This window comes from Notamacropus eugenii, chromosome 3 (assembly GCF_028372415.1).
Source record: "Notamacropus eugenii isolate mMacEug1 chromosome 3, mMacEug1.pri_v2, whole genome shotgun sequence".
Taxonomy (NCBI): domain Eukaryota; kingdom Metazoa; phylum Chordata; class Mammalia; order Diprotodontia; family Macropodidae; genus Notamacropus; species Notamacropus eugenii.
In genome coordinates, this window is record NC_092874.1 from 261,493,538 (window position 1) to 261,521,322 (window position 27,785).

The 27,785-nt window shown below is 36.5% G+C and overlaps 1 protein-coding gene across 3 annotated transcripts in view; it reads right to left on the reverse strand.

Moving 5' to 3' along the window:
* Positions 1 to 27,785, reverse strand: part of PPFIA2 (PTPRF interacting protein alpha 2) — a 684,724-nt gene that overhangs the window by 24,086 nt on the left and 632,853 nt on the right. For all 3 annotated transcript variants that reach the window (XM_072655483.1, XM_072655485.1, XM_072655484.1), the window contains 2 exons: positions 12,847 to 12,928; positions 8,145 to 8,345 (listed from right to left, as the gene is read on the reverse strand). In XM_072655483.1, coding sequence (XP_072511584.1) covers positions 8,145 to 8,345; positions 12,847 to 12,928 — 283 coding nt within the window. The remainder of the gene's footprint in view (positions 1 to 8,144; positions 8,346 to 12,846; positions 12,929 to 27,785) is intronic.

Here is a 27,785-nt window from a genome sequence, read left to right on the forward strand (position 1 = left end):
ACAGGGAAGTAGGTAGAATCCACATTAGGTAAGCAGTGGTAAAGAAGAAAGCCAGCACCACTGTAAGTCAACAGCATCACCATCAACATAGCTATGTTCTTGCCTCTAGAGTGAGCAGGACATGACAGAGAAGTCCACAGCGCTTTTAAGAATCTTTTATGCTTAAGGAGACCATGCAGTAAGGGACATGCCATTTATTCCAAGTAGTTTCAAAACCAACATTGTTATCTTCTTACTAATCAATAAAAGGGAGGAATAGGGATGGGGCCTATGCTTTCATTGATAGAGGAAACACCCAGATGAGAAAAACTCCATCTACCAAGGTAGAATGTCACCTTCTTTTCAACTCATAGTTGCTCTAGGCAGCTCTCTTATAGAGAGACTTAAGTGACTGACCCAAGGACACACCATCAGTAAATATAGAGGCCAGATTGGGGTCCAAGTCTTCCTGATCCCAAAGTCAGCTCTCTATCCATTATGCCACAGCTGCTTCTCCAGGAAAATGGAAACAAAAAAGCAAACCATGAAGTACCAAAAAAAAAAAAAAAAAAAAGCTTTATTTTCTGAAGTAACAGAGAATTGTTAGTTGTGAGATATTCTTATAAAGACTTTTTGGCAGGTTATAGCATGTACCACTTTGTAGTGTTATAGAAAGTCATTTTGAGTATAAATACTTGCTAGAAAGAGAACATCAAAAACAGTTGTATATCTGTATACATGACCTTGATAGAGTCATGGCATTAAATATACATGACTTTTATCTTGATCATTTCTTCCTTTTGCTACTTAAATAAATACATAGCTAGGGGGTACAGTGGACAGAGTACCAGGCTGGGAGTCAGGAAGACTCATCTTCCTAAGTTCAAATCTGGAGATACTTCTTGTGACCGTGGGCAAGTCACTTACCAATGTTTGCCTCAGTTTCCTCATCTGTAAAATGATCTGGAGGAGGAAATGGCAGCCTCTCCAGTTCTTTGCCAAGAAAACCCCAAATGGGGTCATAAAAAGTCAGATGTGACTGAACAACAACGAAATATATAACATTCAGATATTTTGTTTTGAATGAAAAAAATCAATAAAGGCAAGTTTTGTTAAAAAAATTGTCTCTGCCTTTTTAAATGTCTTTGTAAGAAAATACATTTCTAAAATTTGTTTAGTCATATTTCTGTCATGTTCAAGACAAAAAAGGGTAAATAATTTGTCCAGGGTCACACAGATAGCAAGAATGTAAGACACATTCAAATCCAGGTCTGACTTCAAGTCCACTTTGTTCACTTTTTCCCCTAACTGGCCCTCAAGAATTGAATAACACTGAAGAACATTCTGCTTAGGAGGCAGAATCCTACTAATTTCACTTGTTTTCAAAGCTACCTTCTATTAACATTCATTCTATAATTAAATGTTTTATAGTTTAAGTAAATTTAGGGGAAAAGGACAAATGACAAATAAGTTTGTAACCAGAATCCATTCTTCAAGGGATTCTATTTTCATTGTAAATTTTCTGGAAATCCTGACACATTACTCAAACTGTATATGATATCCTGACAAATACAACAGCCTTTGCTCACCCTATAACCATTCAGTTGCTTGGCCTTCCCAGTTCTGAAAGGTGGTCAGCACTGTAGGATTCCAAGGACAAAAGTGTTGTCAACTCAAATCATCAGCATAGTTCCCCTACATCTTCATGCCTCTGATCTTGACAGCCTTATGAATAATCTAATTAAAAAACATTTTTATTGGGCACCTACTCCCTGATTGGTCTGTCCAGTAAATTGACCAGAATAATAACATTGAAACAGAACATATTTCAAATTTTATCAGAAATAAAAGAAATAGTTGAAAACTGGGTATGCATAATCCCAGATGATGCCTTGATTTAATTGAAAAAAAAAAAGTACTTGCTTTGTTTTACACATTTTGACTTTGGTTATAAAACAAAAAATGACATGGTTCCTTCCCTCAAAGAGCTTATATGTTAAAATGATGGAAAGAATTTGCATCAGATTCCGTGCTCCTGAACATCCTCAAATTTCATAACGTACTTACATTCCATTCCTTTCAGGATAAAAACAAGGGAAAAATTGTTTTTAGAATCTAGAAGGCATGGAAAATTGCTTTTTTTCTTGGCTTATAAGTCATATTTATTTTAATAAATGTGGAACTTTTTCCATCAGATGACAACCTGAATATTTGAAGCATTAAATCATTTGGAAGAAATGAATTTTATAGACTATTTTAGGAACGCAGACTATACTCACTCATCTGTCACTCTCTTCTTTCCATCCAATGATTTCCATTATTTGCCTGAGTTATTTTATTTACAGTTTGTTCAAAGTGCCCTTCACTGATTACTTAAGAAAAATTACTTTAATCCAGTCTTAGTTTACAAAATTTATTGAACCAATGTCTTAATTTAGACCCCAAATAGTGAAGATGTTGTGACCTCTCTAACAATAGGTTAACACTATGAAAAACTATATTTTTCCTAGAAGATCTTCAAGGAAAAGCCTATGTTCATTTAAGTGGAGGTTTGCAAAGGACTATGCTAGATAACTGAACTCTGTCTTCCAGTATTCCCAAGTAAAGCATGTAACTGAAGCAATTCCTGAATCACAGATGACCAACTTTTATAAGAATAGTTAAGTCATAATAACTCACAATTTAAGGGTTGCAAAATCCTTCACAAATATGATCTCTTTTGAGCCTCATAATTACCTTGAAAATTAATTATCTCCATTTCATAGATGAGAAAACTGAGGGTCAGAAAGATTAAGGCTCTTACTTGGTGTCACAGAGATGCAAAGACTCTAAGGTGGGATTCCAAATGTGATGGAGTAGAAAGAGTACTAGCTCTGGAGTCAAGGGACATGGCTTCCAATTCTATCTGTGTGACCTTAGATAAGTCATTGACCTTCTCTGCACCTATGTGGCCTTGTCTGTAAAATGAAAGGGTTAGACTAGATGGATTGTGAAGTTCTTTCTAGTGCTTCATCTATAATGTAATGACTTCAGCTCCTGCTCCATCTGTAATACTGGGCAGCCATTCTAACTAGAGGCTGATGTTACTGACCCTAATTCTTCAAATGTACACGCAGGTTAGAGGGAAAGCAAGTGATTGGATAACCTGTCACTGCTCCAGATATCAGGAAAGTCCATCACTCCCACGGTTCTACTAACTAGACATTCCTGGGGTTAACAAATTCATTAATTCTTAAAACAAACCTGATGCTTCTTCTGAAAACACCTTAAGTGGCTACAGTGAAGATTAAGTCTGTCATTAATTTCCAATTTATTGGAAGTTGCTTCTTACCTTACTTTCCTGAGGCTAAAGAACTAAAGCACAGAGTGTATAGTTAGGCTGGGGTGAAGGTCTAGTTTGAGAGGATGGGGAAAACAGATCCAGGGGAGATGCTGCAGCTGGGCAGCCCGAATACAACACTGGGCAGCTGGGACAGGTGACAGGAACATGGAGAATAAAGCACAGGTAGGGCTCTACCACCAAACTCCTCCTGCTTGGAAGCGCTCAGGGCTCTACTGGCCAACAACTGTCAACAACCATTTCCTGCTTGGTCTTTGTTCAGTCATTCAGTTGTGTTCAACTCTTTGTGATGCCATTTGGGATTTTCTTGGGTAAGATACTGGAGTGGATTGCCATTTCTTTCTCCAGTTCATTTTACAGATGAGGAAACTAAGACAAACAGAGTTAAGTGACTTGCCCAGGGTCACGTAGCTATAAATATCTGAGTTAACTCAGGAAGATGAATCTTCCTGACTTGAGGCCCGGTACTCAATCCATTGTACCACCTAGCTGCCCATATATGAGTTTAGTAATTAAAAAATCCTGCACACCATATGGAAACACAGTGATCCAGAAAAGTTTACTCCAAATAAAACCCTGAATATATCTGATTAATGTTGTACAGTTAACATTCAGAAATGATACTCAGATGATATGTTGTCATATGAGAATTTGGGAAAGAAAATTTTAGAAGAATCACTATCAAAAAAAAAAACAAACACTTTCTTCATTAAGTCATAGGGGAAAGAGACAGCAAACTAAAATAAATCTTCAAATGAGTTTATGGGATAAGGACCTCCTAAATTATGAAAGTTAATTGGGAGCAAGAGAAAGATTGAAGAGAAACAGATGTCATGAGAATGACAGAAAACAGCTGTACCTAAGGAGAGTCCAGAGAGCTAACCTAGATCAAAGGGGTTTCTGTCAGTCTATCAGTAATGTCGGAACATTCTGACTTGATAATTCAGTTTTTGCTTTTTCCCTGGTTTCATTAGGTTTCATTAGGGTAGTTTAAATGTTTCTCGAAATAGACTTTATTGAATTTTCTTGCTCATTATACAATAATTCTATTAAATGTTTCATATATGTGTACACATGCATGTATATGTGTATGTTTTGTATAAATGTGTACATACGTATTATATATGCATGCACAAATATATATTAACTCTATAAAACCATGTGTTTTATTGTGAGAGAAATTATGTGAATAGAAACTGAAGCAAATCTAAAGGACAGTTCAGAGTGCTGATGGACAGGAAAAAATTAGTGCTGCCAATATAACAGAGCCTCACTCTCGCGACATGAGGCGGAGCCTAAAGTCCTAGGCTGGCCCAGAGACCGATTTTGTTCATATAAAGTGAAAGCAGGCAGGAAGTTATTTTCTCTATTATGAATGCCCAAATTAACTATAAAGGACACGTGCTATTTGCATCCAGAGAAAGAACTGATGAATAGAAGTATGTACAGAAGAATTTTCCACATATGTGTATATAGACATACATATACATACCCTGTGGTATAGACTTGATGGGCTCCTGTTGTACACACACACACACACACACACACACACACACACACACACACACAGACAGACACACACATATATGTTGTAATATTAGTTACTACTACTACAATATACATGTACATACATATAATAGACATGTACACATTTTTTACAAACATATACACATACATGCATATGCATATATATGAAACATTTAATAGAATTAATGTATAATGAACAAAAAATGTTCTCAGAACCAAGTGCATATATGCATAAACATACATACACAAACACACACATATATACACCTATTTGTATCTAATGGTAGCTTTCTCTAGGGTGGGAGAGGGAAGAAAAAAAGGAAATTTACATGATAATTTCACTGTATATTTGAAAGAAATAAGAAGTTGTGTAAAGGTTTGCAGTATCATGTGCAATTATCTTTTTTATTGTACTATGTTGTGGAAATACTTATTTTATTCCATAAAAAAAAAATAAAATAAAATAAAGCAGGCAAGCCAAACAGAGCCTTCAATGTATCCAAATAATGCACTTGGTTCTGAGAAATACAAAGAAATCATTTATGGTATTGAAATCTAGTTGTGGGTTATTTAAATTATGAATATGTTTTGAATTATGGCTTTCATGATGTATGGTTTTTGCTTTTCGCAGCTGGTGTTTTGAAGAGTTGTATGTCAAACAAATTCTAAAGATTGAATTATATTTGAAAAGCACTAGGGAAACTTGTTGTTTAAAGGAACCCCTTTTAAGTCCAACTCACAAAAGGAAATATTTATATGGTGCATCATTTCTTTAAAGATATTTTACTACTACTACCACTACTACTACTACTACTACCACCACTACAAGTTCTGTTGCTATTACTGCTACTACAACTATAGCTACTAGAAATCAGTCATTGTCATGTTCATCAGTGTGATACAATGGAAAAAGCTTTTGGCTCTGAGGTCAAAGAACCAGATCCAAATTCTACCTCTGATGCTTATTACCTATGCAATCTTGGGCAAGTCACTTACCTTCCCTGAACCTCAGTCTTCTCATTTGTGAAATGTGGCAGATTTAATTTTATAGCTTTTATAATTCTTAAACTATAAACTTCTTGGTATCACTCTCAATGATTAGCAAAATGCAAATCTCTTGGACATGAGTCTCTTAGTTCAATAGAATATGTAAGCTCCATGAGGGCAGGAAGTAGTTTGTTTTTTTCTTTTTGTATCCTACACACCACACATATTACTTAGCATGTGATAAATAACTGGTTTATATTTTTGGATGTATTTCAAGATAACTTTGCCCAGCTTCAAAGTGCATGAAAACCTCCCAAAGTGATTATCTATTTCACTGGGTATCTGCATACTGAACTCCATGTAGACTCTTCTTGGGATGCCATATCTGATTTTATTTTAACTGTGCCCTCGATGATATCATTTAACTTGGATACACAGGATGGCCATAGCACAAAGGAGAACAATGAGGCAGCCTCCACAGTACAGTGGAATGAATACTGGTTCGGTATTTTGAAAAGCTGGGTTCACATCCTTCTGAAAGTCATTTAACTACCATGGACATCTGATTCTTCATTTGTTAAAATAAAGGGGCGTATACTGGATGGTCTGTAAAGTCTCCTTCTCCTACTCATTACTTTTTTTTTTTAGCAGAAGTTCAAGTTGTAGTTTAGGGAAAAATGACTACTAATTCCTTTAAAAGTAGGATTTATATCACTAGGACTAAAATCTAGCCTTTGGGGAAGAGAGGGAAACAAAAGATGAAAACAGATATTGAGAAAGTCTGTTATAAGCTGATACATAAATATAAATAAATTAAAAAAATATAAATTTATTAAATATAAATAAATGTAAATAAAAAAATTTCTTTAAATAACAGAAATACTTTCTCACTCAATTTTTAGTCCAATAGAAGTACACCGAGCTTAGAATCACAGCTAAGTTCAGGCTTCAATGATGATACTTCGTACTTGTGTTACTATAGCTAAGTAACTTAATTTCTTTAATCCTTAAACAAAGGACAAAAAGCAACCCCTGAGAAGCTCTTCTGTACAATGGGGATAGTTATACTTATAATACTTATCACATAATGGGGATACTTATAACACCTATCACACATGAAGTACAAGTTAAGGAAAGTATTTTCTAAACCGTAATGTTTATGAATGATTATTTTTGAGCATTAATATTACCTGAAAAAAACTTCAGTCGTGCAACTTAGAGCCATTGGTCCACAATGCACATTTTTCTTATTTTTAACTGTTATATGATGCATAAGGAAATGGTAAATCATTCCAGTATCCTTGCCAAGAAAACCCCATTAACAGTGTGGTCCATGGGTTCATGAAAAATCAGACATGACTGAACAACAATTTTATGAGACTCTGAGTAGCACCTGTGATGTGAACCTCTCAACTATGACTTAAAATCATCTAACGATCCATGAGACAAGAACTATCTTTTTGCCTCTTCTGTATCCTCAGCACCTTGCACAATAACTGGCACATAGTAAATGGTTTATAAAGGATTACTGACTGACCATATGCATTAGTGTCTGGGATGCTCGGGATGGGTCTACTATTTAAAAAATGGTGCCATGAGATGTGACTTCATGGATCAGCTTTTACTCTCTCCACTTTCTCTAGAGATTTGGGCTTACTAAAGTTTTCCTGAAAGTCTGAATTTGCCACTGTCTCTTCTTTTCACTTGGCCATATTTAAATGCATCCTGTATTTTGGGGATATACGGAAGTCTAAAGAAAGCTTAGAGGCTAAAGAAGAAAAACTTAAAAACAGATCATGAAGGGATATAATACAACCTAGTACTCATGAAAAATTAAATCTGGAAGTATCTTTATTCATCCTTAGAAAAACTGCTTAAGTTTGAAATAGGGCATATAAATGATTCATCTCCTATTTGGAAGAAAGCATAACCCTTAAGAAAATATTGAGTAGAGAACATATTGCGGGTGAAGCTTTTTTATAAATGCTCTGGCTGGATTATGTGAAAGAGAAAAGTAAGCATCTCAGTTAACAGTCTAAACTTTCTGATCATTATTTAAATGCCCAGATCTTTTCAAATTTCTCAGTCACTTTAAAACACCATAGAATACTGAGATGATAAATGGACCCTTCCAGTCTGATAGGAAAGAAGGCTTCACACAGGAAAACTTATCACAAATAGCAGCAAGGTTAATGAAGTGCAAGCTTCATCTCTTCAGAATAATTCATACTAATTTGGAAGGAGCAGACTTCAAAATGCCAGCCCTGTTTAACACTGGAGTGGGAGAGGAGACAAGTGGAAAGTGACTCACCGTTCGAGATGTAGGGGGAGCAGACGGGCTTGTTAGAGAAACCATCTCCTGGATTGCTAATCGGAGTTTCAGGCGATGTAGAGGGTTGCTGATTCCTATTTCTCTCTGGATCTCTGTGTCTGACAGAGCAGACATGATAGCGCCACTCTTGACATTGGCCCGGCAAGCTGCGACATACCAGGCAGGCATTCCCAACCACAGCTATGGGAATCAGGGAAAGGGTGAAATGAATAATTACATGCATCCAAATTTCTCTTTTAATTTAGCTTTCCAACCCCCACTGGTCTGAATAAATATAACTCTTCTGATTTAAAAATCTTCTTCCGGTGACTGAATAAGCGACTGGATAAGTTAATATTGGGCTTACTTTTTCTTCTGTAAAATGTGGGAGCTGGGCTAAATGACCCTGTGGTCCCTTCTCCATCATGAAGCTTCCTCTCTGGTGTTGTAGGAAATTGAGGGAATACAGGAAATTCAAAATAATTCAGTTCTATAAGCATGGTCTCTTTGCTTGGAAATTCACTAGGTTAACATACTGGAATTATAAGATTGGGGGACATTGACATAAAGTCCTGCAAAACTGACATGAATAGACATCCTAAGATAGCAAAGCAGCACAGTCTAGTGGAAGGAATACCAGATCTACAGTCAAGAATTCTGCCTTTTTCTTGCTACCTACATGGTCTTGAGAAAATCATATAATTTTGGTTTGGGCTTTGGGTTGGGTTTGGGCTTAATGAATCCTTATGCAGAAGTTCTTAACATGGGGTATGGAAACTCATTTTACCTTTAATATTTTGGTAACTGTATTTCTATACAATTGATTTCATGTGTAATCCTATAACTGTTATTTTGTGCTCTTAAATCATTACGACAAGATGGTGTTTTATGCTAATCATCTCTCCAAACTTTTAAGTTCTTCTAACTTGTGTCTTATACTATAATGAGAATGAGCAAGGGAAGAGAGAAGAAATCTTCAAAGGAATGTCTTACTCATCAGGAAGAATGAGTAATTTCAGTGATAGGGAAGGGAAGGGGAATCAATTAGCCATTCAACACTTATTATCTACTACTTGTTGGGCACTTGCTAGGCCAAGGAAGTACAAAGACAAAAACTGAACAATCTTTGTCCTCAAGGAAATTGTATGCTATGAAGGATACAGATTACTGGCAGGAAAAGAAGAGATGACATGGTACAAGATACAACATCTACTGCACATGGGACAGATAGTCAAATCAGGCTCTTGGCAACTCTCTTATGGGCTTCTCTTTTAAAGTGGAGAATCATAGGGAAATCCTTTGGTGTTGGGAAGGTATAATGTAACTGGATGATTAAACTAAGTATGGGATTTTAGACAGAAATGAAAAAGCAATCAATTAATATGGCGCCATCGGAACTAGAAAGTTTCAGAGGAAATTGAAAAGACTTCTAAGAAATGAAGCAAAGTGATCAGAAGTAGGAAGATTTAATTTCTGTGTTGACAACAACCTTATAAAGAAAAACAACTTTGAACTCTGATTAAGTACTGACAAGTCATAATTTCAGAAGTCTAAAGATGAGTCATGATACCCACTTCCTGCCAGAGAGATTATGGGCTTACAATACAGAATGAGACATCTATATTTGAATGTGGCCAATAAGGGGTTTTGTTTTGCTTGACTATATATATGTATACACACACACACACACACACACACACACACACACACACACATATATATATATATACATATATATATATATACATATTATATGTATCATGAGGGAATTTATTTTGATTTACTGATTTTTATTGCTCAACAACAGAGAGGGAAACAGAAGAAAAAAATGAAGGTTTTTTGGGTTTTTTTTAAGTGGAGAACCCCGAGCCTTAATCTAAAAATATAGGATGTCAGATTCTAACGTAGATTTAGCACTGGAAGGGAACTCAGGCATCATCTAGTCCAGTCCTGCATAACATATGGGCCATGGGCCCACCAACTGATTTTGGGTGCCCTGCAAAAAATATAGGGTTGCCACTGCACACTCTCCTGTTTGTCACATGACCTGTGGCAATCAACCATCATCAGTCTGTCTCTAGTCTAACCTATCTGCAGCCTGAAGAACATTATCCTTTATTAATTCTGGCCCCTACCAATTGCCATGTTGTGCACGTCTGATCGAGTTCAAGACTCTCATTTTAGAGATGAAGCAACTGAGACCCAGGTATCAGAGGCAATACAAAATAGAACCATGGTCAGAACCTAGGTCTCCTTTTTCTTGTCCTTCCATTTTTATTACCTTATCTTAAGTTATAGAATATAATTAACCCATATCTTGGCAAGAAGGTATGTGTAATAAGAAATTTTTTATACATGGTCAATTGCTTTGCTTATTTGTGACAAGAATTCCTCCTTTCTCAATCCCTTTTTTCTTCATATGATGGGAGGAAGAGAAAATCATTTTTGTTAATTGAATAAAATATTACAAATAGCAATCTTTCTATAGCTCTATCACTGTCTCCTCAATTATCCAGTCTTGAGTTTTGCACCATATTTCTCCTTTGTCTTTTGCATTCTGTAATATTAACAAGACTACTCATCAAACCAAAACTGCCTGATTTGACCCTTGGTGATTCTACCATTAGGTCCTTAAAGCAGTTAGTCTGATCTGACTGAAGAAATGTAGCAGTAAACACTTATGTCATAGATGGTCATGCCTTTTCATAAATGTCACTCCTGAGTATCCTTGTAGTATTTTATTTTTGACATGGATGAATTAGGGCCAACCCAGAGCTCACTTACACATGTCATTCATAATCAAATCTGTACTCCCAGATAATGGGGTGAAAAGTTAAGAACACTCACTCACTGTATTACTTAGCTCATCCATCCTGCTTGTTCAATTTCATGATTTGAGACACATCATGAAGCAATTATCGGGCAATTCCCAGATGCTAAAGGTAGGTTTAATTATTGCAAACTATGCTGTCTGTAATTTCTTAGCACATTAACGTCAGTGGATGCTAGAACATTTTTTTACTGAAAGATTCACTCGTCATCTCCCCAAGTAACAGTCTTCTCACTGGCAATCTTGAGAAAGTTTTAATCATAATGAAAGAGAAATGCAAAAGAAGCAAACAAACAAAAAACAATTCTTTTGAAACTGATCTGGTCAAGTATGCTGTCAGGTAATTGATTTTAACCATAGGAAATTCAATGACCAGTTTGAAAAGACCATCCCTGACCACAAACAGGAAAACATCTTCTGATGGATTAGTATTGACTGAATTAAGTCATTGGCATTATTTGCTCAGTGTAAGCAGTTTGCTTTGTTTTTGTAAAGAATTAATTTTTTTAATGAATTTTAATTTTCCCCCCCATAGGAAATAATAAACTCAGGATGTTCCAAAATGATTTAAAAAACTGAGTTGGGCTACTTTATATCCCAAAAGGAATAGGGATATTTCACTAGCTAAAGAAGTTCTCACTGAATTTCCTCTACTATGGCACAACATTATATCTGCAACTTAGAATACCTAGAACAGAGAGAGTAAATAATTGGCCATGGTCACACAAGTCAGTATGAGTAAAAAGTGGAACTTGATTACAGATCTTTCTTTTTGTCTCTACTAGCTCTCTATCCACTGGGTCAAACTGTTTCATCTAAGGACATTCACAAATCACAAAACCATCTGCTAAAAAAAATAATAATAATTTTCTCCCCATTTGAAGAAAGGACAGTACCACAAAGCACAGAGAGGAGAATGACCTACCCACTGCCAAACAATCCAAAGTTCCTAGGCTAGAAAGGCGGTATCAAGCTATTGTTAATGAGGCATGTGAAAGTGAATCCTGGGCTTAACAAAATCATTTGTGCTTGGACTAGCTGATAGACCCCCAAATTGGGGAGACAAGACAATAGATCAACGGAAGCTGGAAGGCAGCAGCTACTCCCAGGAGAGGCACCAGTCTTTGGGCCAGACCTGATGAATTAGTGTGTTAGGCTTTTTTTTTTCCTATTGCTTTTGAAAAATTGTTTGACTTGGAAGGAGAAAAGAGTTTATATCTAAGCATGGCTGCAGTTCTTCAGTACAGCAGAAGAACATCAAGGAGAAAGATTTTGGACGATGAATGACAGTTACTCCCAATCATTCTATTGGTCCAGTTTAGAAGACATACTTTTGAATTGATTGCCCTTCCATGGGATTCTTTCTTAGCATCAGATGGATGGCAGTGATCACCTGGTCCAATAGCCTCACTTTGGAGATGAAAAAGTAGAGGCACAGGAAGATGAAGCCATTTGCTGAGCGTCAGAAAATCCAGAGAAGGTAATGGCAGACCACTCTGGTTTCTTTGTCAAGAAAACCCCAGAGGAGGCCATGAAGAGTCTGACATGACTGATGCAATGGCAGCAGCAGCACAACAGAAATAAACATCAGAGCAACTGCCCAAGGCCCTCTGACTCCAACTGTAGCATTGCTTACAGTATATCAAGCGTAGGGACAGACAGAGGGATGTACTCTCTAGACACTTCAGAGTAAAACTTGAATAGGAAACACATGGTTTCTAAGAAACGTGGACGCAAACAGAAACATCTATCATCAATATCAGTAAATTCCTTGGCAGTCACAGAAATGGCAATTCTTGAGAAGAACCCCTCTTCTGACCTTTTCATTGAGCTTGGGCTTTGAAGGTCTTTTTACTTTATCCATCTACTTACCTCTAGCCATGCAACTACTGTGGGCCCATCCCACTGCGCAAAAGGTAATCCCTTTCTTCTAGCTTCTTCAAGAAGTTCATGCCTGAAGCATAAGTAGATTGCAAATTGTTAGCTGTGGAATATGGAACGAGATTGCTCTAATTACTGAAAATGGCAACATTAACACAGTTCACTAATCTCCTTTAGGAAGCCTCATGAGAAATCAGCGAATGAATGTGTCTTTCATCTCTTGAGCATATGACTTTTATGGCACACAGTTCTCTTCCTAGAAATAGAACATTAGGTTTTAACTGGCATCAATGAAGTATCATTTTTTTCTGATTAATTCACTGTCTGCAGCACTAAATACGGATTGCTAAAAACTACTTTTTGCTATACCTAACACATATTTGACATGAAAATCACTTGTATGCATCAAGTATATATTCAAGTTGAAATCAATCCACATTTGATTCATTCTCCAATTTAAAACACATTCTGTGTTCCTCAGAGTTTTTCCCTACAATATTAAATAATAATGAACTTGCTCTAGATTAATCTACTTATAGTTGAACTCTGCTTTCCAAGTTGAGATTTAAGGTATTTTAAAAAATAATCCTACTTCTGTATTATACAGATCCTTCGCGTTTGAAGATATATGTATTTATGTAAATAATTATACAATAGCATTCCATGCACACCATGCTAGTTTATATTAAGAAAGTAGAAAAATACAAATGGAAATTTCTTGTTAACACTGGAGTTTATCTTGTGTTCCTTATTGAAATGTTAACAGCATTGATGCAGTAAGAAAAGCAATGAGAATGAAAAAAAACAAGCTACAGTTACATGGATAAACATACTCATAAATCACCTGCTATTTCACTTTGACAGCAGAGATTGAATACATTGATTAGGTCCACATACAAATCACCTCCTACCTACAGCCCTTAGTTAGGAAGCTGCATGTGGCATTCTCTAAGCAAATGCTGGGGTGAGGCAGGGAGAGGAGAGAAGAGGGAAAGAGAATTATGGTTTTCCCATAGTTCATGGTTCATTCATTTCAGCAACATCCAAATCTTCATGACCCCATTTGGGGTTCTCTTGGCAAAGATACTAGAGTGGTTTGCCATTTCCTTCTCCAGCTCATTTTACAGATGAGGAAACTGAGGCATATAAGGTGAAGTGATTTGTTCAGGGTCACACAGTTAGTGCCTGAGGTCACATCTGAACTCAGGTCTTCATGACTCTAGACCCAGCCCTTAGCTGCCCCTTCCATATAGCTTGCTCCCATTACAATCCTGATGAGAACCATGAATTAGAAACTAACCTCATCTGCACCAATTTCAATTTGGTTTTAGAAATAAGTGGGGCAATCTAGCAACCAACAAACACAATTCATTGAGTTTCACTTAATATAATAATAAAAATTCCCATTTATATTACTTTTAAACTTCACAAAATACATTCCTTGCAGCCACCCAGTGAGGTATAATCTTAGTATAGTATAGCATATATGGTACAGTATACTATAGTATACTGAGGTATAGTATAAATATCATTGACCCCTTTTACAGATGATGAGGCAGCTAGGTCTCACAAGCAGATAGAGCACTGGACCTAGAGCCAGGAAGATGGGAATGCAAATCCACACTAAATGTGTGACCCTGGGCAAGTCACTTAATCCAGTTTGCCTCAGTTTCCTCATCTGTAAAATGAGCAGGACAAGGAAATGGAGAACCAATCCAGGATCTTTGCCTATCCAAATGGGGTAGGGCACAACTGAACAACAAAAACCAAAAACAGATGACGAAACTGAGTCAGATCAGTAAACTACTCCCACAGTCATACTCTTAGGAAGGGGCAGAACCAGGACTTGAACTCACGTCTTCTGCTGACTCCAAGCTCAATGTTCTTTCTACTCCACCAGAGTGTTTCAATACAACAAAAACTCAATACTGTGCTAAGAATACTATAGAAAAGAAATGAGATGCGATATCTGATCTCAAGTAATTTATAATCTAGTAGGAGGGACAGGCTAAACACACAACAGACTATGTAACGAAGGTTTGTGGTGAAAGTATAAATTGTACGGATTTTTTGAGAAAGGAGACAACAATAGAAAAATAAAGGTGGGAATAATGAGCAAAGGTTTCTTTATATGACGTTGGACTAACCTACACCTAGAAGAATTAGGTGAGTAAGAGAGGAAAGAGGAGGGGATGAAGTTACACTATAAAAAATTCTACTTGCTTTAATTGTATCATATTTCTGACTTAATTAGCTCAGCTGATGCTGTGAAACATGGAGTAAGTGGTATGGTGTGGCAGCTACAGCCTTAGTTTCAGAGCCTGGAGACTTGACCAAGAAAATTAATAACTCGACCCTTACTAGCTATGTGACCCAGAATATTGCTTAACCTCCCATAAGCCTCAGTTTCCTCATCTGTATAATAGGAACAAGAGTTTTGAGTGTATGTAGCAAGAGCACTAAGTTTAGAGTTATAGGATTTGGATTCAAATCCAGGTTCTGCTTCTTATCCATATGACTTTGGACTTGTCACAACCTTTCTGGCCTTGATAATCTTATCTGCAAACTGAGGGGGTTGTTCATCATTAGATGATCTCTAAGGTTCCCTCCAATTCTCCATCCTATAAAGAACACAGGTCCTTTCATTAAGACTGCCATCAAAAAGTTGGGGATGCTGGGGAAGGGAACATTGTAGGACAAAAGTGACAAATTTCATGGGAAGATTAGTAACTTCCATAAAGAAAATGTCTAATTAAAAATCTATGAAGTCTAGATTTATAGATTAGAAATCTATAATCTATATTCTGCAAACATAAATCTGAATGAATAACTGCCCAGTAAAAGGTTAATTCCTTGAGAAATTTTCACTTGAAAGTGGTAGTTTTCATTTTTGTATCTAGGAAACTGAGAGATGGCTAGATGGCTCCAAGGATAGAATGCTTGACCTGGAGTCTAGGAGACCTAATTTCAAATCCAGCCATAGACATTTACTAGCTGTGTGACCCTGGGCAAGTCACAACTTCTGTTTGCCTTAATGTACTGGAGAAGGAAATGGCAAACCACACCACTGTCTTTGCAAGATAATTCCATGAATGGTATGGTCCACAGGTTTGAGAAGAATAGGACATGACTGATAAATTGAACAACAAAAAATATGGCATTGAGTATCTGACAACAATGGGAACATTAGATCTGGACCTTTGATCTCCTTGGTGTGAGACATTGCATATAAAGAATGTCCCATCACATATGCACAAGGGGAACTCATCTTTAACTTATCCTGGGGGACTGAAAGATTGTGTTACTTGCCTAGACCCATACAGATGGTCTATGTTTGACTTAAACCCAGATTTTCCTGCCTCTAAGGTGCAACATTACTTTGACTCTTTGGGAACAGAAAAGGTGCTTAAGAAATGCATCCTGAATGGAAGTGAATTTCCTAATCAGTCCTAAAGTATCAAATATTAGGTGACTTCTAAGACAGACCTCATATGTTCGGTGCCTCATGCTTAGTTTTTGGTGGCAAAATTTCTCTTTGGGGAGAAAAGAAAAGTTAGATAACTAGAAGTGAAGCTAGACTTACAATAGAGTGAAATTGAAGACTAGTTTGAATATTTCTTTGTCTTATCCTTCTTACCACCTTAAGCCCTTACCTCCTTAAGAAATGCTACTGACACAATCAAATACGTTGCCTGGTCCATGCCATTTTCCACATTTGGAAATTTTAACTAATATTAACAAAATATTATTATTAACTAATTTTAACAATATTATATTAACAAATATTAATAAAATATTAACCAAAATTAACAAAATATTAACTAATATTAACAAAAGCAAGGCAATGGCACCCCTAGATGTGGGTTTCTTCTATAATTCAACACACTTTTCAAATCCAAAAAATGTTGTCAGTCAATAAGTACTCAATAAACTTTGACTGATGAAAAGCTATAATATACATATATCATAGACAAATATACACGGAATCTCAGATTTGGAAGGGACTTAGGTGACAATATATTTTGGCCCAAATAGGAACAGAATCCCCTTTACAACATTCCTGATGAGTGATCATCTAGACCTCTAATGGAGAGGAAAACACTTTGCCTCTCAATGCTGCCCAGTTCTCCACTGAATAGCTCTCATTTTTATGGATTTTTACCTTACATCAACCTTAAATCTTCATCTCTAATTTCCATCAACTGCCCACAATTCTGACCTCTGGGTCTAAGCAGAACAAGTTTCAGCCTTCTTTAAACAGTCAATGTTGAATCGTTTCAGTCTTGTCTGACTCTTTGTGACCCCATTTGAGGTTTTCTTGACAAAGATACTGAAGTGGTTTGCTGTTTCCTTCTCCAGCTCATTTTACAGAAGAGGAAACTAAGATGCACAGGGTAAAGTGACCTGTCCAGGGTCACACAAATAATAAATGTCTGAGGCCAGATTTGAACTCAGGAAGATGCTTCTTCCTGACTCCAGGCCTGGTACTCTATCCACTGCAGCACCTAGCTGTCCCAGCTCTTCAAATATAGGAGGGTACTTGTCATGCCCCACCCACACTCCTCAGCTATATTAAAATGCCCCAGAGATTGTTAAAAGGTAAAATGTGTAAAAGAGGGGACCATTGTGGTTGCTGAGCCTATCTTTTATAAAGATTCCTTTCCCCTCACCCTTCCTGCCTCAATGTCACCTATAATCTGAGGACAGAAAAAGTCCCTCTATTCTTCTCAATTTTGTTCTGGTAGCAGAATCTGTAGATTGTACCACATGCCAAAGAGCAGTAATTAGGCCATTTAAAAAGGGATCTCCTAGGACCTAGTTTCCTGAGTCAGGTGAAAATAGAAATTTCAACATTCATTGTTTTGCTAATGACTAAGGTAACTAACATGGAACAGAATTTTAAGTATATATATGATTTAAGAAAATTTTTTGGAGTATTTGCAGGCAACATCCCAAATTAAAATTTTAGACTTTAAGCATATCTTTCGAGATTTAAGAATTCTGATCAACACAATAATCAACCATGATCTCAGAGGACTGATGATAAAGTATGCTACCAATCTCCTTACAGTGAGGTGATTGGCTGAATATTCAAAATGAGACAAACATTTTTGGAGATGGCCAATGTAGAAATTTATTTTGTTCGACTATGAAAATTTTTATGAGAATTTTGTTTTTTGTTCTTTTCTTTCTCCCCAGTTGGGGACAGGTGGTAAGAATGAAAAATAAATGTATATTAAATGAAAAAAATTATAAAGACTATCTTTCAGAGTAGCCATGTACTTCTGAGCTGTAACTAAGCATGCATGCAAAGCAGTAATATGCCATAGACCATTGTAAGTGATAAGAAGCATGCCTTCACCTGAGGGAGGAGAACACACCACTCCCACTCTCAGGAAGAAAATTCAGATCCTGGGACTTGAGTGTGGTTGGAGGGAGAGTGGGGGAATTTTATTCTGGGAGGCATGAGACAGGAGAGGGCTTATGCCAGGCAACCATCTACAATCTTCCCTTTTAAAATAGCTATTCTTATTAACTAGATGCTAAGCTCTTGTTATTTATATGCTGATACATTGTCAACATCCTCTATATCTGATGCTTTAGGACAAAACCTTGGCAATCCTGCCTCAGGTACAAATCTGGGTTACTTGTGAAAATAACTCTATCTACATGGTAGACACTCAGTAAACGCTTGCTGGCTGAATTCTTAAAGCACAAACGATTTCTAAATTTGTGTTTGATTCTAATTAGAGCCAAGGTTGGATTTCCCCTGCAAACCTTAAGGTATGTAATTCTCCTATTCATTTTGCTCCAAACGCTCCCTGAGGGAATAATACAATAATTCAGGCACAGAACCCTTCACAATATCATCTCGTCTTAATTATTCTTCCAACTCCCTTGTTACTCTAGGCAGGCCCACCTTCTACCTCCATATGTTATGGGTACCATTCAGTTCAATAAATTTACTCAAGCGCCCTTTTATAAGAGTAGATCTTAGTTCCATAACACCCCTTTGTTTCTACTGATTCCTTCATCTGGAATAATAGTGAATATTGTTTTTACAGTCGGTAGAGTGTCTTTTAAAAATTACCTCTGGATACAATGAATTTGTAAGGTAGGTACCACTAGGATAAGTGGTGATCATATGCTACACATTCTTTAGGATCAAACTTGACATCCACCATAGAACCTCCTCATTCTCACCTGCTAATCTAGATTTCTTTCTACCCTGAAAATAATTTGACTCAAATTTATAATCTGTTTGTATTTTTGTCTGGGGACCCTGTGGGGTAGTAGATAAATAAGAAGTCTTAGAGTCAGAAAGACTTGGGTTATAGTTTCATTTCTGGTGCATTCTAGCTGAGGGAGCCTATGTAAGTCTTTAATTTTTAGGGTCCAGGCAATTTTCAGAATTCTGAATTCTACAGTCATACTTTGCTGATCTGAACTGGTATTTGCTCTTTAGAACTTTCCTCAAAGGAAGTTTCCAACATCAATGAAAACATAAGACAAATCTCAAAGTTATTTTTTTCTCTGGGTGTATCATACACATATATGTATGTATGTATATAAGCATATGTAAACATATATATGTACATATGCACATATGTGTCATATACTCATACACACACATGCCTAATTATCTGTGTATATCATGTCTTCTCCAAAACGGTAGCTTTAAGATAACAACCTTGTGAGGAAGATGTTGTTATTATTTCCATTTTTGTAATGGTAATTTAAAGAATGAAATGGTAATTTAAATGAGAAGACCTTTCCCGTTCATTAATAGACCCATGTAATCTGCCTTAGAGGAAACTGGTCACAGCAGTTAGAACTGAAGGAGAGAGAGAGAAAGCAAGCAGTTGGCTAGTGTGAATGGGAGAGCTTGTTTCTGATTTGTTTAAGGAAGCTGGTTTGTGAGAAGGCCTTAGCAGGCGGAAGGCTTGGAGATGGTAGTGCCCTCTGTATTGTTGTTGTGTATGAATTTCTTTGTCGTTGTGATGGATTTGGCTTTCTGGTGTTTGAATAAATGTTTTGGTTCTTTCTTCCATGTGGAGAGTCTGCTGTATTTCGTGATTCAGAATTGTGCCAGCATATTCATGGCTACTATAGGCGCTGTGAATATCTCATTCGTGCTACAGTTTTACAGGGGTAGCAATGAAGGGGTTAGGGTTAAGGGGGAGCACAGGTTGAAAAGGGTTAAGGGACTTGGCTAGGCTCACAAGTGTCTAAGACAATATTTGAACTCAGATTTCCTGACTCCAAGTCTCTGAATCCTATTTACTGTACCACTCAACTGCTACGTAAACAACTAATGATCCTTAAGGTCAAAGAAAATGTCCTTACCTCCCCCCTTTTTTTTTTTCCTTTTTACATTTCCCAAGATACCCAGTACTGCACTGAGTATAATGCAGGTATTTATAACTACTACTACTACTACTAAAAATAATTATAATAATAATAAGGCAACTACATGGCACAGTGAAAGTATCAGACCTGGAGTCTTCTTCCTGAATTCAAATCTGGCCTCAGACACATCCTAGCTATGAGACTCTGAGCAAGTCACTTAACCTGTTTGCCTCAGTTTCCTCATCTGTAATATGAACTAGAGAAAGAAATGGCAGGCTACTTCAGCATCTTTGCCAAGTGAACTCTAAATAAGGACAATGAAGAGTCAGACACAACTCAAAAATAACAAAAATAATAACTAGTATTTTTAAAGCCATTTAAGACGTGCAAAATGATTTACAAATATTTTCTTATCAGATTATCACAATAACTCTGGAATGCAGGTGCTAGTGTCATTCCCATTTTACATTTGAGAAAACTGAATTAGTTAAATAATGAACTTAGGGTCACAAAACTAGTAAGTGTCTGAGTCTAGGTTTGAACTAAGGTCTTACTGACTCCAGATCTGCCACTGTACTCACTGTGCCTCCTCTCTGCCTAGCCAGGCACTGAGAATAGAAATAACATTAAGTACACCCTGCCCTCAGTAAGCTTTCTTTCTATAATATGTATGCAAATTAGCAAATACAAAATAATATGTACATGGTACACTAGAACAATATATTGATAAAGCATATTAAGATTAAGTGTTATGGAGGCATTCTAATTAGGTTTAATTACTAAAGAACATTATCGGAGGTATGAAGTAAAAGAGTTGGTAGAGTTTGTTTTCATCATGTGTGCTAAAGATGTCCTGGCCACCTTGCTTTATAAAGTTTGCAAAAGTTGTACCTTAGGCACTATCCCTGTGACAGAGAATGAAAAGAAAAAAAAAACACAAGAAATTCTATGAAGAACATGACAAAATATTCAAAAGTAAGACATGCCTTAATACTTGCTAACTCCAATGGGAAGATGAGGGAAAAAATAAAAAAAAGAGGATGGAAAATATAGTTTAGAATCAAGAAAGGTAAGAGGAAATGATTTATCTATTGCCTCCAGTCTCACACTTGTCAAATGCTATTTTTTTCTAGTAGCTGTAAGAAGCTACTAGATGCTGTGAATTACAAAATGCATCATAGACACAAAAAATAATTTGCTATTTGTTTAAAGGATGAGTTGCCAACATATAAGTCATTCCAGAAACAGTTTTGTTTGTAGTCATATCTAATTAGAATATATGTCAAAGTCAATGAGTAATTAGAAGTATAAAGCTGTGGAGACAGAGTATACATTACAGTTACTCCTGCATGCTATGTTTAAATAAATGGCAGATGCCAAAGTATGGTAAATGGAGAAAAAAGAAAGTAAATGGGGCATGACTATCATTGTTTCTTAAAGAAGATCAACTGATATCACGTCATCAGAATGTGAACGCTAAAAAGCCCAGAAAACATCTGGGTTTCCAAATGTTCAATGCTATTGCAAAGTGTAAAGGCATGGCCACCAAAGGTGATGACATTTTAAAGCATGAACTCACTTGGAAAAAAAAAAAAAGATGGAAAGAAGAGAATGGAAGATTTTGAATGACTGTCTTACAAAAACCTTAAAAAGTAGTAGAAGGACAAAAACTGACTTTACATGGTTTGCAAAGTATTTTACATGTGCTACCTTATTTGATGATCAGAATAACTTGTTGACATAGTTGCTATGATATTCCCATTTTACTGAGGAGGAAACTGAGTCTTAGGAGGATTATTAAGTGTTTGTCATTTTTTCAGTGGTGTTCAATTCTTTGTGACCTCATTTGGGGTTTTCTCGGCAAAGTTACTGGAGTGGTTTACCATTTCCTTCTCTGGTTCATTTTACAGATGAGGAACTGACTTTCCCAGAGTCACAAAGCTCATAAGTGTCAGAGACCAGATTTGAACAGAGGAAGATGAGTATTCTTGACTTCAGTCCTCACTATCCACTGCACCATGTAGTTGTCCTGATTTTTAAGTGACTTGCCCATAATCACATACATGGTAATAAATTTCTAAGGTAGGTACGATTCAAACACAAATCTCTCTTGATTTCTGTGAGATTTAGCTAACCCAGGTCATTTCAAAAGCAATTTAGATGAAGCTGTAGAAAAATAATAAATATGGAAGAAATGGAAGAGATCTGGGAGCAATTCTGAAGCTATATATTCTTTTCGATAGCAAGTCAAGCTATCAACTCAGTTGACTGGTTTGTCTTGTGAGAATGCAGTAATGGTGCTCATAAAGAAGATGAAGCAAAGAAGATATTTATACTGGAGACGGTACAATTTTAAACGTACTTAGTCAGTTTCTGATATATCTTAAAGAAGTGACAATTCTAAAAAAGAACGTGAAGATCACAGAAGTTGCCATCCTATACACAAAAAAGTGGTCATGAATTATGAGCCATAACTAACCATGTGCTTACTTTCTCACTTCTATACAACCTTTATGAGAATGATCTTTTAGTTCATTAGAATATCCTTGATAGAAACATGAAAAGGAAAGAGACAATTGCAGTTATTGATAGTATATTTCATTTTTACAATTCTTGAACTAAGAGGCATGGAAGATACAAGATTCTTTTGTTTCATTATAAAAAGGATTGGTAAATCAAACTTTGTAACTAAAGGATCTTAAAGGATGTATCTATCTTGCATATGTTACACTAATGTAAGATCACATAACAGACATAAGACAAAGAAGATAGCTTTGTACAGCAATCTGCAAAATGAAGAATAGATACTTCTCACAAAAGGGATATTCTCATTGCCCAAAAGAGGGATTTTTCTATAGCTCCTGATGCTACACATGAAGATTTAGAATATTAAGAAGATTCCAAAATGAATATCATGATTATTTGAAAGAAATTGACCTAACCACCCATAAGGGAGAAACAAAGTGAATTAAAAGTTCACATTACAACATCTTATTAGGTAACCCACTAATATAGTGCATCTCTATGTTTTTCTATGTATAAATCATGGGTGAAGTGTATTAGAGAATGAACCTTAGAATTAAAATAAAAAGAAAGATATTGAACCGGGGTGCACTTAGACAATGTCTAGTACATTCAAGAATTCCAATTTGATTGCTCTTGCAATAGCCCAACACTCTCCCAGCAATTCTCTATGGCTGGGAATCAAGAAATATCACACATGCAAAAGAATCAAAACTTCAAGAGATTCAAAGGGAAATGGGAAAATGCCTAGAAGTACCAAGAAGGTAAAAGCACATTTCCAATGATGAAATGTCATGAAATTCATTAGAAAGAACATATAAAACTGGAAACGTGTGTGGGATAGTTAGATAGCAAAAAAAAAAAAAAAAAAAAAGGAAATTTTCTGAGCTAATTCCCACAACATAGTAAAAGAACCAGGGAATGCTACCAACAAATTGGGTTCATCTTCTAGAAGACATTCGAGGGATGATATGGACAGAGAAGGAAGTGTAGAAGGATGGGAGTCTGTATCAGAAGAGGTGGTGTGGATGAGATCTAAGCCACAATATGGAACATGATGTAAGTTGTCATCATCACCTCTGTTTTCTCAAATGGAAGTTCAGGTATAAAGAGGTTATTTTTCCCATAATACAACTATCCACTGAGTCAACTTCATAGCTAGGTTTTAAGTTATCGATTCTAATGTTCTATTTGTTATATGTAATTTTCTTTCTAAGGAGCTTACTAATTTTTAATATTTCTTCAGGTCAAATTTTTACAAATCAGAATCTTTGGTACAAATGCACAAGTTAAGTGAAATTCTGACTTGTGCTTGAATTGAGAGTTATTTCCATTGGCTGTTACAGTCACTTGGGTGTCGCCTAAATCTGTTTCTTGCCTATGAACTCCCGATTTTCAGAAGTCCCATTTCTAAACCTCATTCATACTCCTAGGAGACAATAATAGAGCAATGAGGGCTGTAATAGTGAGTGAGTGTTTCCTTATATGAGGCTAGACTAACCTGTACCCAGAAGAACTGGGAGGGTTGGGAGAGGGGAGACAGAAGAGGATGAAGTCATACTTCAAAAACTTCTGCTTGCATTAATTGTACCATATTTCTGACTGAATTAGCTTGGATAATTCTGTGAAACAGTAAGTGGTGTGTTGTGGTGGATAGAGCCTTAGGTTTAGAGCTTGGAGACTTGGGTAACAAAACTCACTTGATAAATGAGTTTAAATTTTAGTTAGCCACAAAGTAGCAATGCATCTGTTTTTTGGTGTTTTTTTTTTTAAAGCCCAACAACATCTGCAGGCTGTAAATGTGTATCTTAATGAACATATTTCTTCTAAATAGAAATGTTTCACAAATTCTAATCAACCACCTGTAAACAGTTCACTTCTAAATATATTAATTGCCATCAAATTCAGGATGCTAAACAATAAAATTAATGCATTTGATTTAATTTCAAAAATGCACCATTTAAGGAGAGGCCAATGTTTGACTATATTATTTGAATTCAGAAATATATAGTGGGTGTATCCCATTAATGGGGCTTTTTGGCACATAAAGTGTTCAGAGGGATCCCAATTAAAATGTCCATGAACATCTTGTTTAGGAGCCATGAAGCTTCAATGTGGAGCCATTAAATTAAATTTAAATTATAATTCCTTAAAATATTTCCATTCAAATTTCTCCAAAGCTTAAATCATAATTTCATGAAACAGATTTAATTTCCGTTTGGTTGTATTTTGGGATTTGCACATTTTCCTTCCTTACTTCATTTAGCAGCTTTCAAGGAAAAAAAAAACAAAACAAAACTGTGCAAACACAAAAGCCCTGGAGGCAATGAAATTCTATACTTGTACGGGGTTCTTATCAATTAATCAATGAGCATTTATTGATGACCTTCTTAAGTTCCTAATTAAAATTCCACCTTCTACAAGATCGCCTTTAATGCCGGTGCCTTCCCTCCGGTGATTGCCTCCAATGTATATAGCTTATTTGTACTCAGCTTTTACAGGTTGTCTCTCCCATTAGACTGTGAGCTCCTTGAGGACAGGGATTCTTTTGCTTTCTTGGTATTCCCAGCACTAATTGATGTACCTGACACATATCAGACACTTAAGAGATGCTTGTTGAGTGACTACATAGCATGTTTCAGGTACCAAGGCTATAAATACAATAATCACAGAAGTAGAGGCAGAAAGAAACTTAGAAACTACTTAGGTCAATTGACATAATTTCTAGATTAAAGCAATGAGGTCCGGACTGGTGACATGATATGATTTGTTAAAAGTCACAGAAGGTGGCATTTGAACTCAGATTCTTTGTCTCCAAATCCAGCACTGCCTTTCAATTGCTTTCCTTAATCACCTTATTTCTAGGAGGCTAGATTATCTACCCTCAAATACTACTATATAATCTCATTAACAGAATAAGTCACTTTATCTCAAGTGGATTGGGAATTTTTTTGAGACATCTTTTGAGGGTATTATGTTACCTTTTTGAATGAAACTCCCTAGGAGTGAGTGGCTTGGTTACAGAGTGAGAGGAAAGTGGAGTGTTAGCACAGTAAGAAGACAGTGCAGCTAGGCTCAGCTCAGTAGCAAGCACATAGTCACTCCTTAATAAATGTTAACTGAACGACCAAAGGGACTGGCTTGCATAAAGAATCATGGAAACTGTACAAGGTACTCACCTAAAGGCAGCTGGTAGTGCAGTGGATAGAATGCTGGGTTTAGAGTCAGGAAATCCTAAATTCAAATCCAACTTCCATCATTAGCTGCCCTGGGCAAGTCACTTACTCTTAGTAAGTCACACAACTCTCTTTGTTTCCTCAAGTTTAAAGTGAGGATAATAAAGATTCTCTTTCTCTCCTTTTCTGCATTCCTTGCCTTCGTGTTTCCAAAGATTAACAAACGAACTGAATTCATCATATGCCAAAATGAAATTTCTTACAACTGACCTGAGGTCATAAGATTATAGATTACTTAAACCTGGAAGAGATCCTACTCCAACTGTTTCATTTTACAAATGAGAAAATCAAGATAGCCCTCCCCCCGAAAAAGAAGCAACTTGCCCAAGGAAGGTCCCTATATGACAGAGGGAGGATTAGAACTCAGTTCTTCTAACTCCAAGTCCAACAGTCTTTCAATTTTACCATGCTTATGCTCCTTTGGATATCTGGACATGTCATTCCTTGCTTGAAAACCTTTATCAGTTCCCTTTGATTTACAGAACAATATAGTAACTCTTGCACCTGGCACTGAATGCCCTTCAAAATCTAGTTCCAACTATATCTTCCTAGTGTTACTTCACAATCCTCCATTTGATGCATTCCATGTTCAAGCCACCTGGGCTACTTTCTTTTTAAAAAGCTCATCTGCCAGGGAGGGAGTTTGATGAGGCAAGTATTGAGTTAGAAGACTGGAAATGGAGGAAGGTACCAAGTTATAGATACAAAAGAAGAGAAAACTGAGACCATGCAGATGATGGGACTTACCCCAAATCAAAAAGATAGTTAGTGGAAAACCCGAGATTTGAACTTAAGATTCTCTGTCTCCATATTCAGCAATCTACATATGCACAGAAAGAGGTATCTGATGGGTGGAAGTAATGCAACTGAAGGTGGTGGCTGTTGATGGTGTTCAGTCTTTTTGGTCTTATCTAACCCTTCGTGATCCCATTTAGGGTTTTCTTAGCAAAAATACTGGAGTGGTTTGCCATTTCCTTATCCAGCTCATTTTACTGATGAGGGAACTGAGGCAAACAGGTTAAGTAACTTTCCCATGGTGACACAGCTATTAGATGTCTGGAGCCAGATTTGAACTTAGGAAGATGAGTCTTCCTGACTCTACCCACTGCACAATTTTGTGACTTTACAACTTCTACGTCTGTGACCCTGGGCCAGTGACTTCACCTCTCTCAGCCTCAGTTTCCTTTTCTGTGAGAGCTGGGAAATATTTCTGGACCTTTAAAGTTCCTTCCAGATTTAAATTTTTGTTCCTATTAATTCCCTAAACCTATTGATGTTACTTAAAGGAGAAAAGGCAACCAAAGGATTACAGATTTAGTGCTGGAAGAGCTTTATATCAATCACTCAATTAGGAACCATTTTTTAAAGAAAATACCTAATAAATGTTTATTTACTTAACTTGATGCCAGCTTTGTACTACTCAGTATGCAAGCATTGAGAATAAAAATAGCTCCACTCCCTCATTTTATTGAAGAGGACATTGAAGTCACTTACCTAGCACCACGCAAATAAACAAATGTAAAAAACCAGGATTTGAATCCAGCTTGTCTGAATCTAAATCTAGCACCTTTCATGTTTTCAGACAACAGCATGTCAAACTTTTTGCTCTGCAGTACCAAGGGCAGGTACTGCTTTTCCTAGTAGTTCTGAACTGTTAAATTGTTTTTGTAAATGCTAACTTCTACTCTAAATTGGGGTGTGTGTGTGTGTGTGTGTGTGTGTGTGTGTGTGTGTGTGTGTGTGTGTGTGTGTGTGTGTGTGTGTAATTTACAGAAGGTCAAGATACAGCAATGAGCCAATTAATTTTTCAAAGCACTTAGA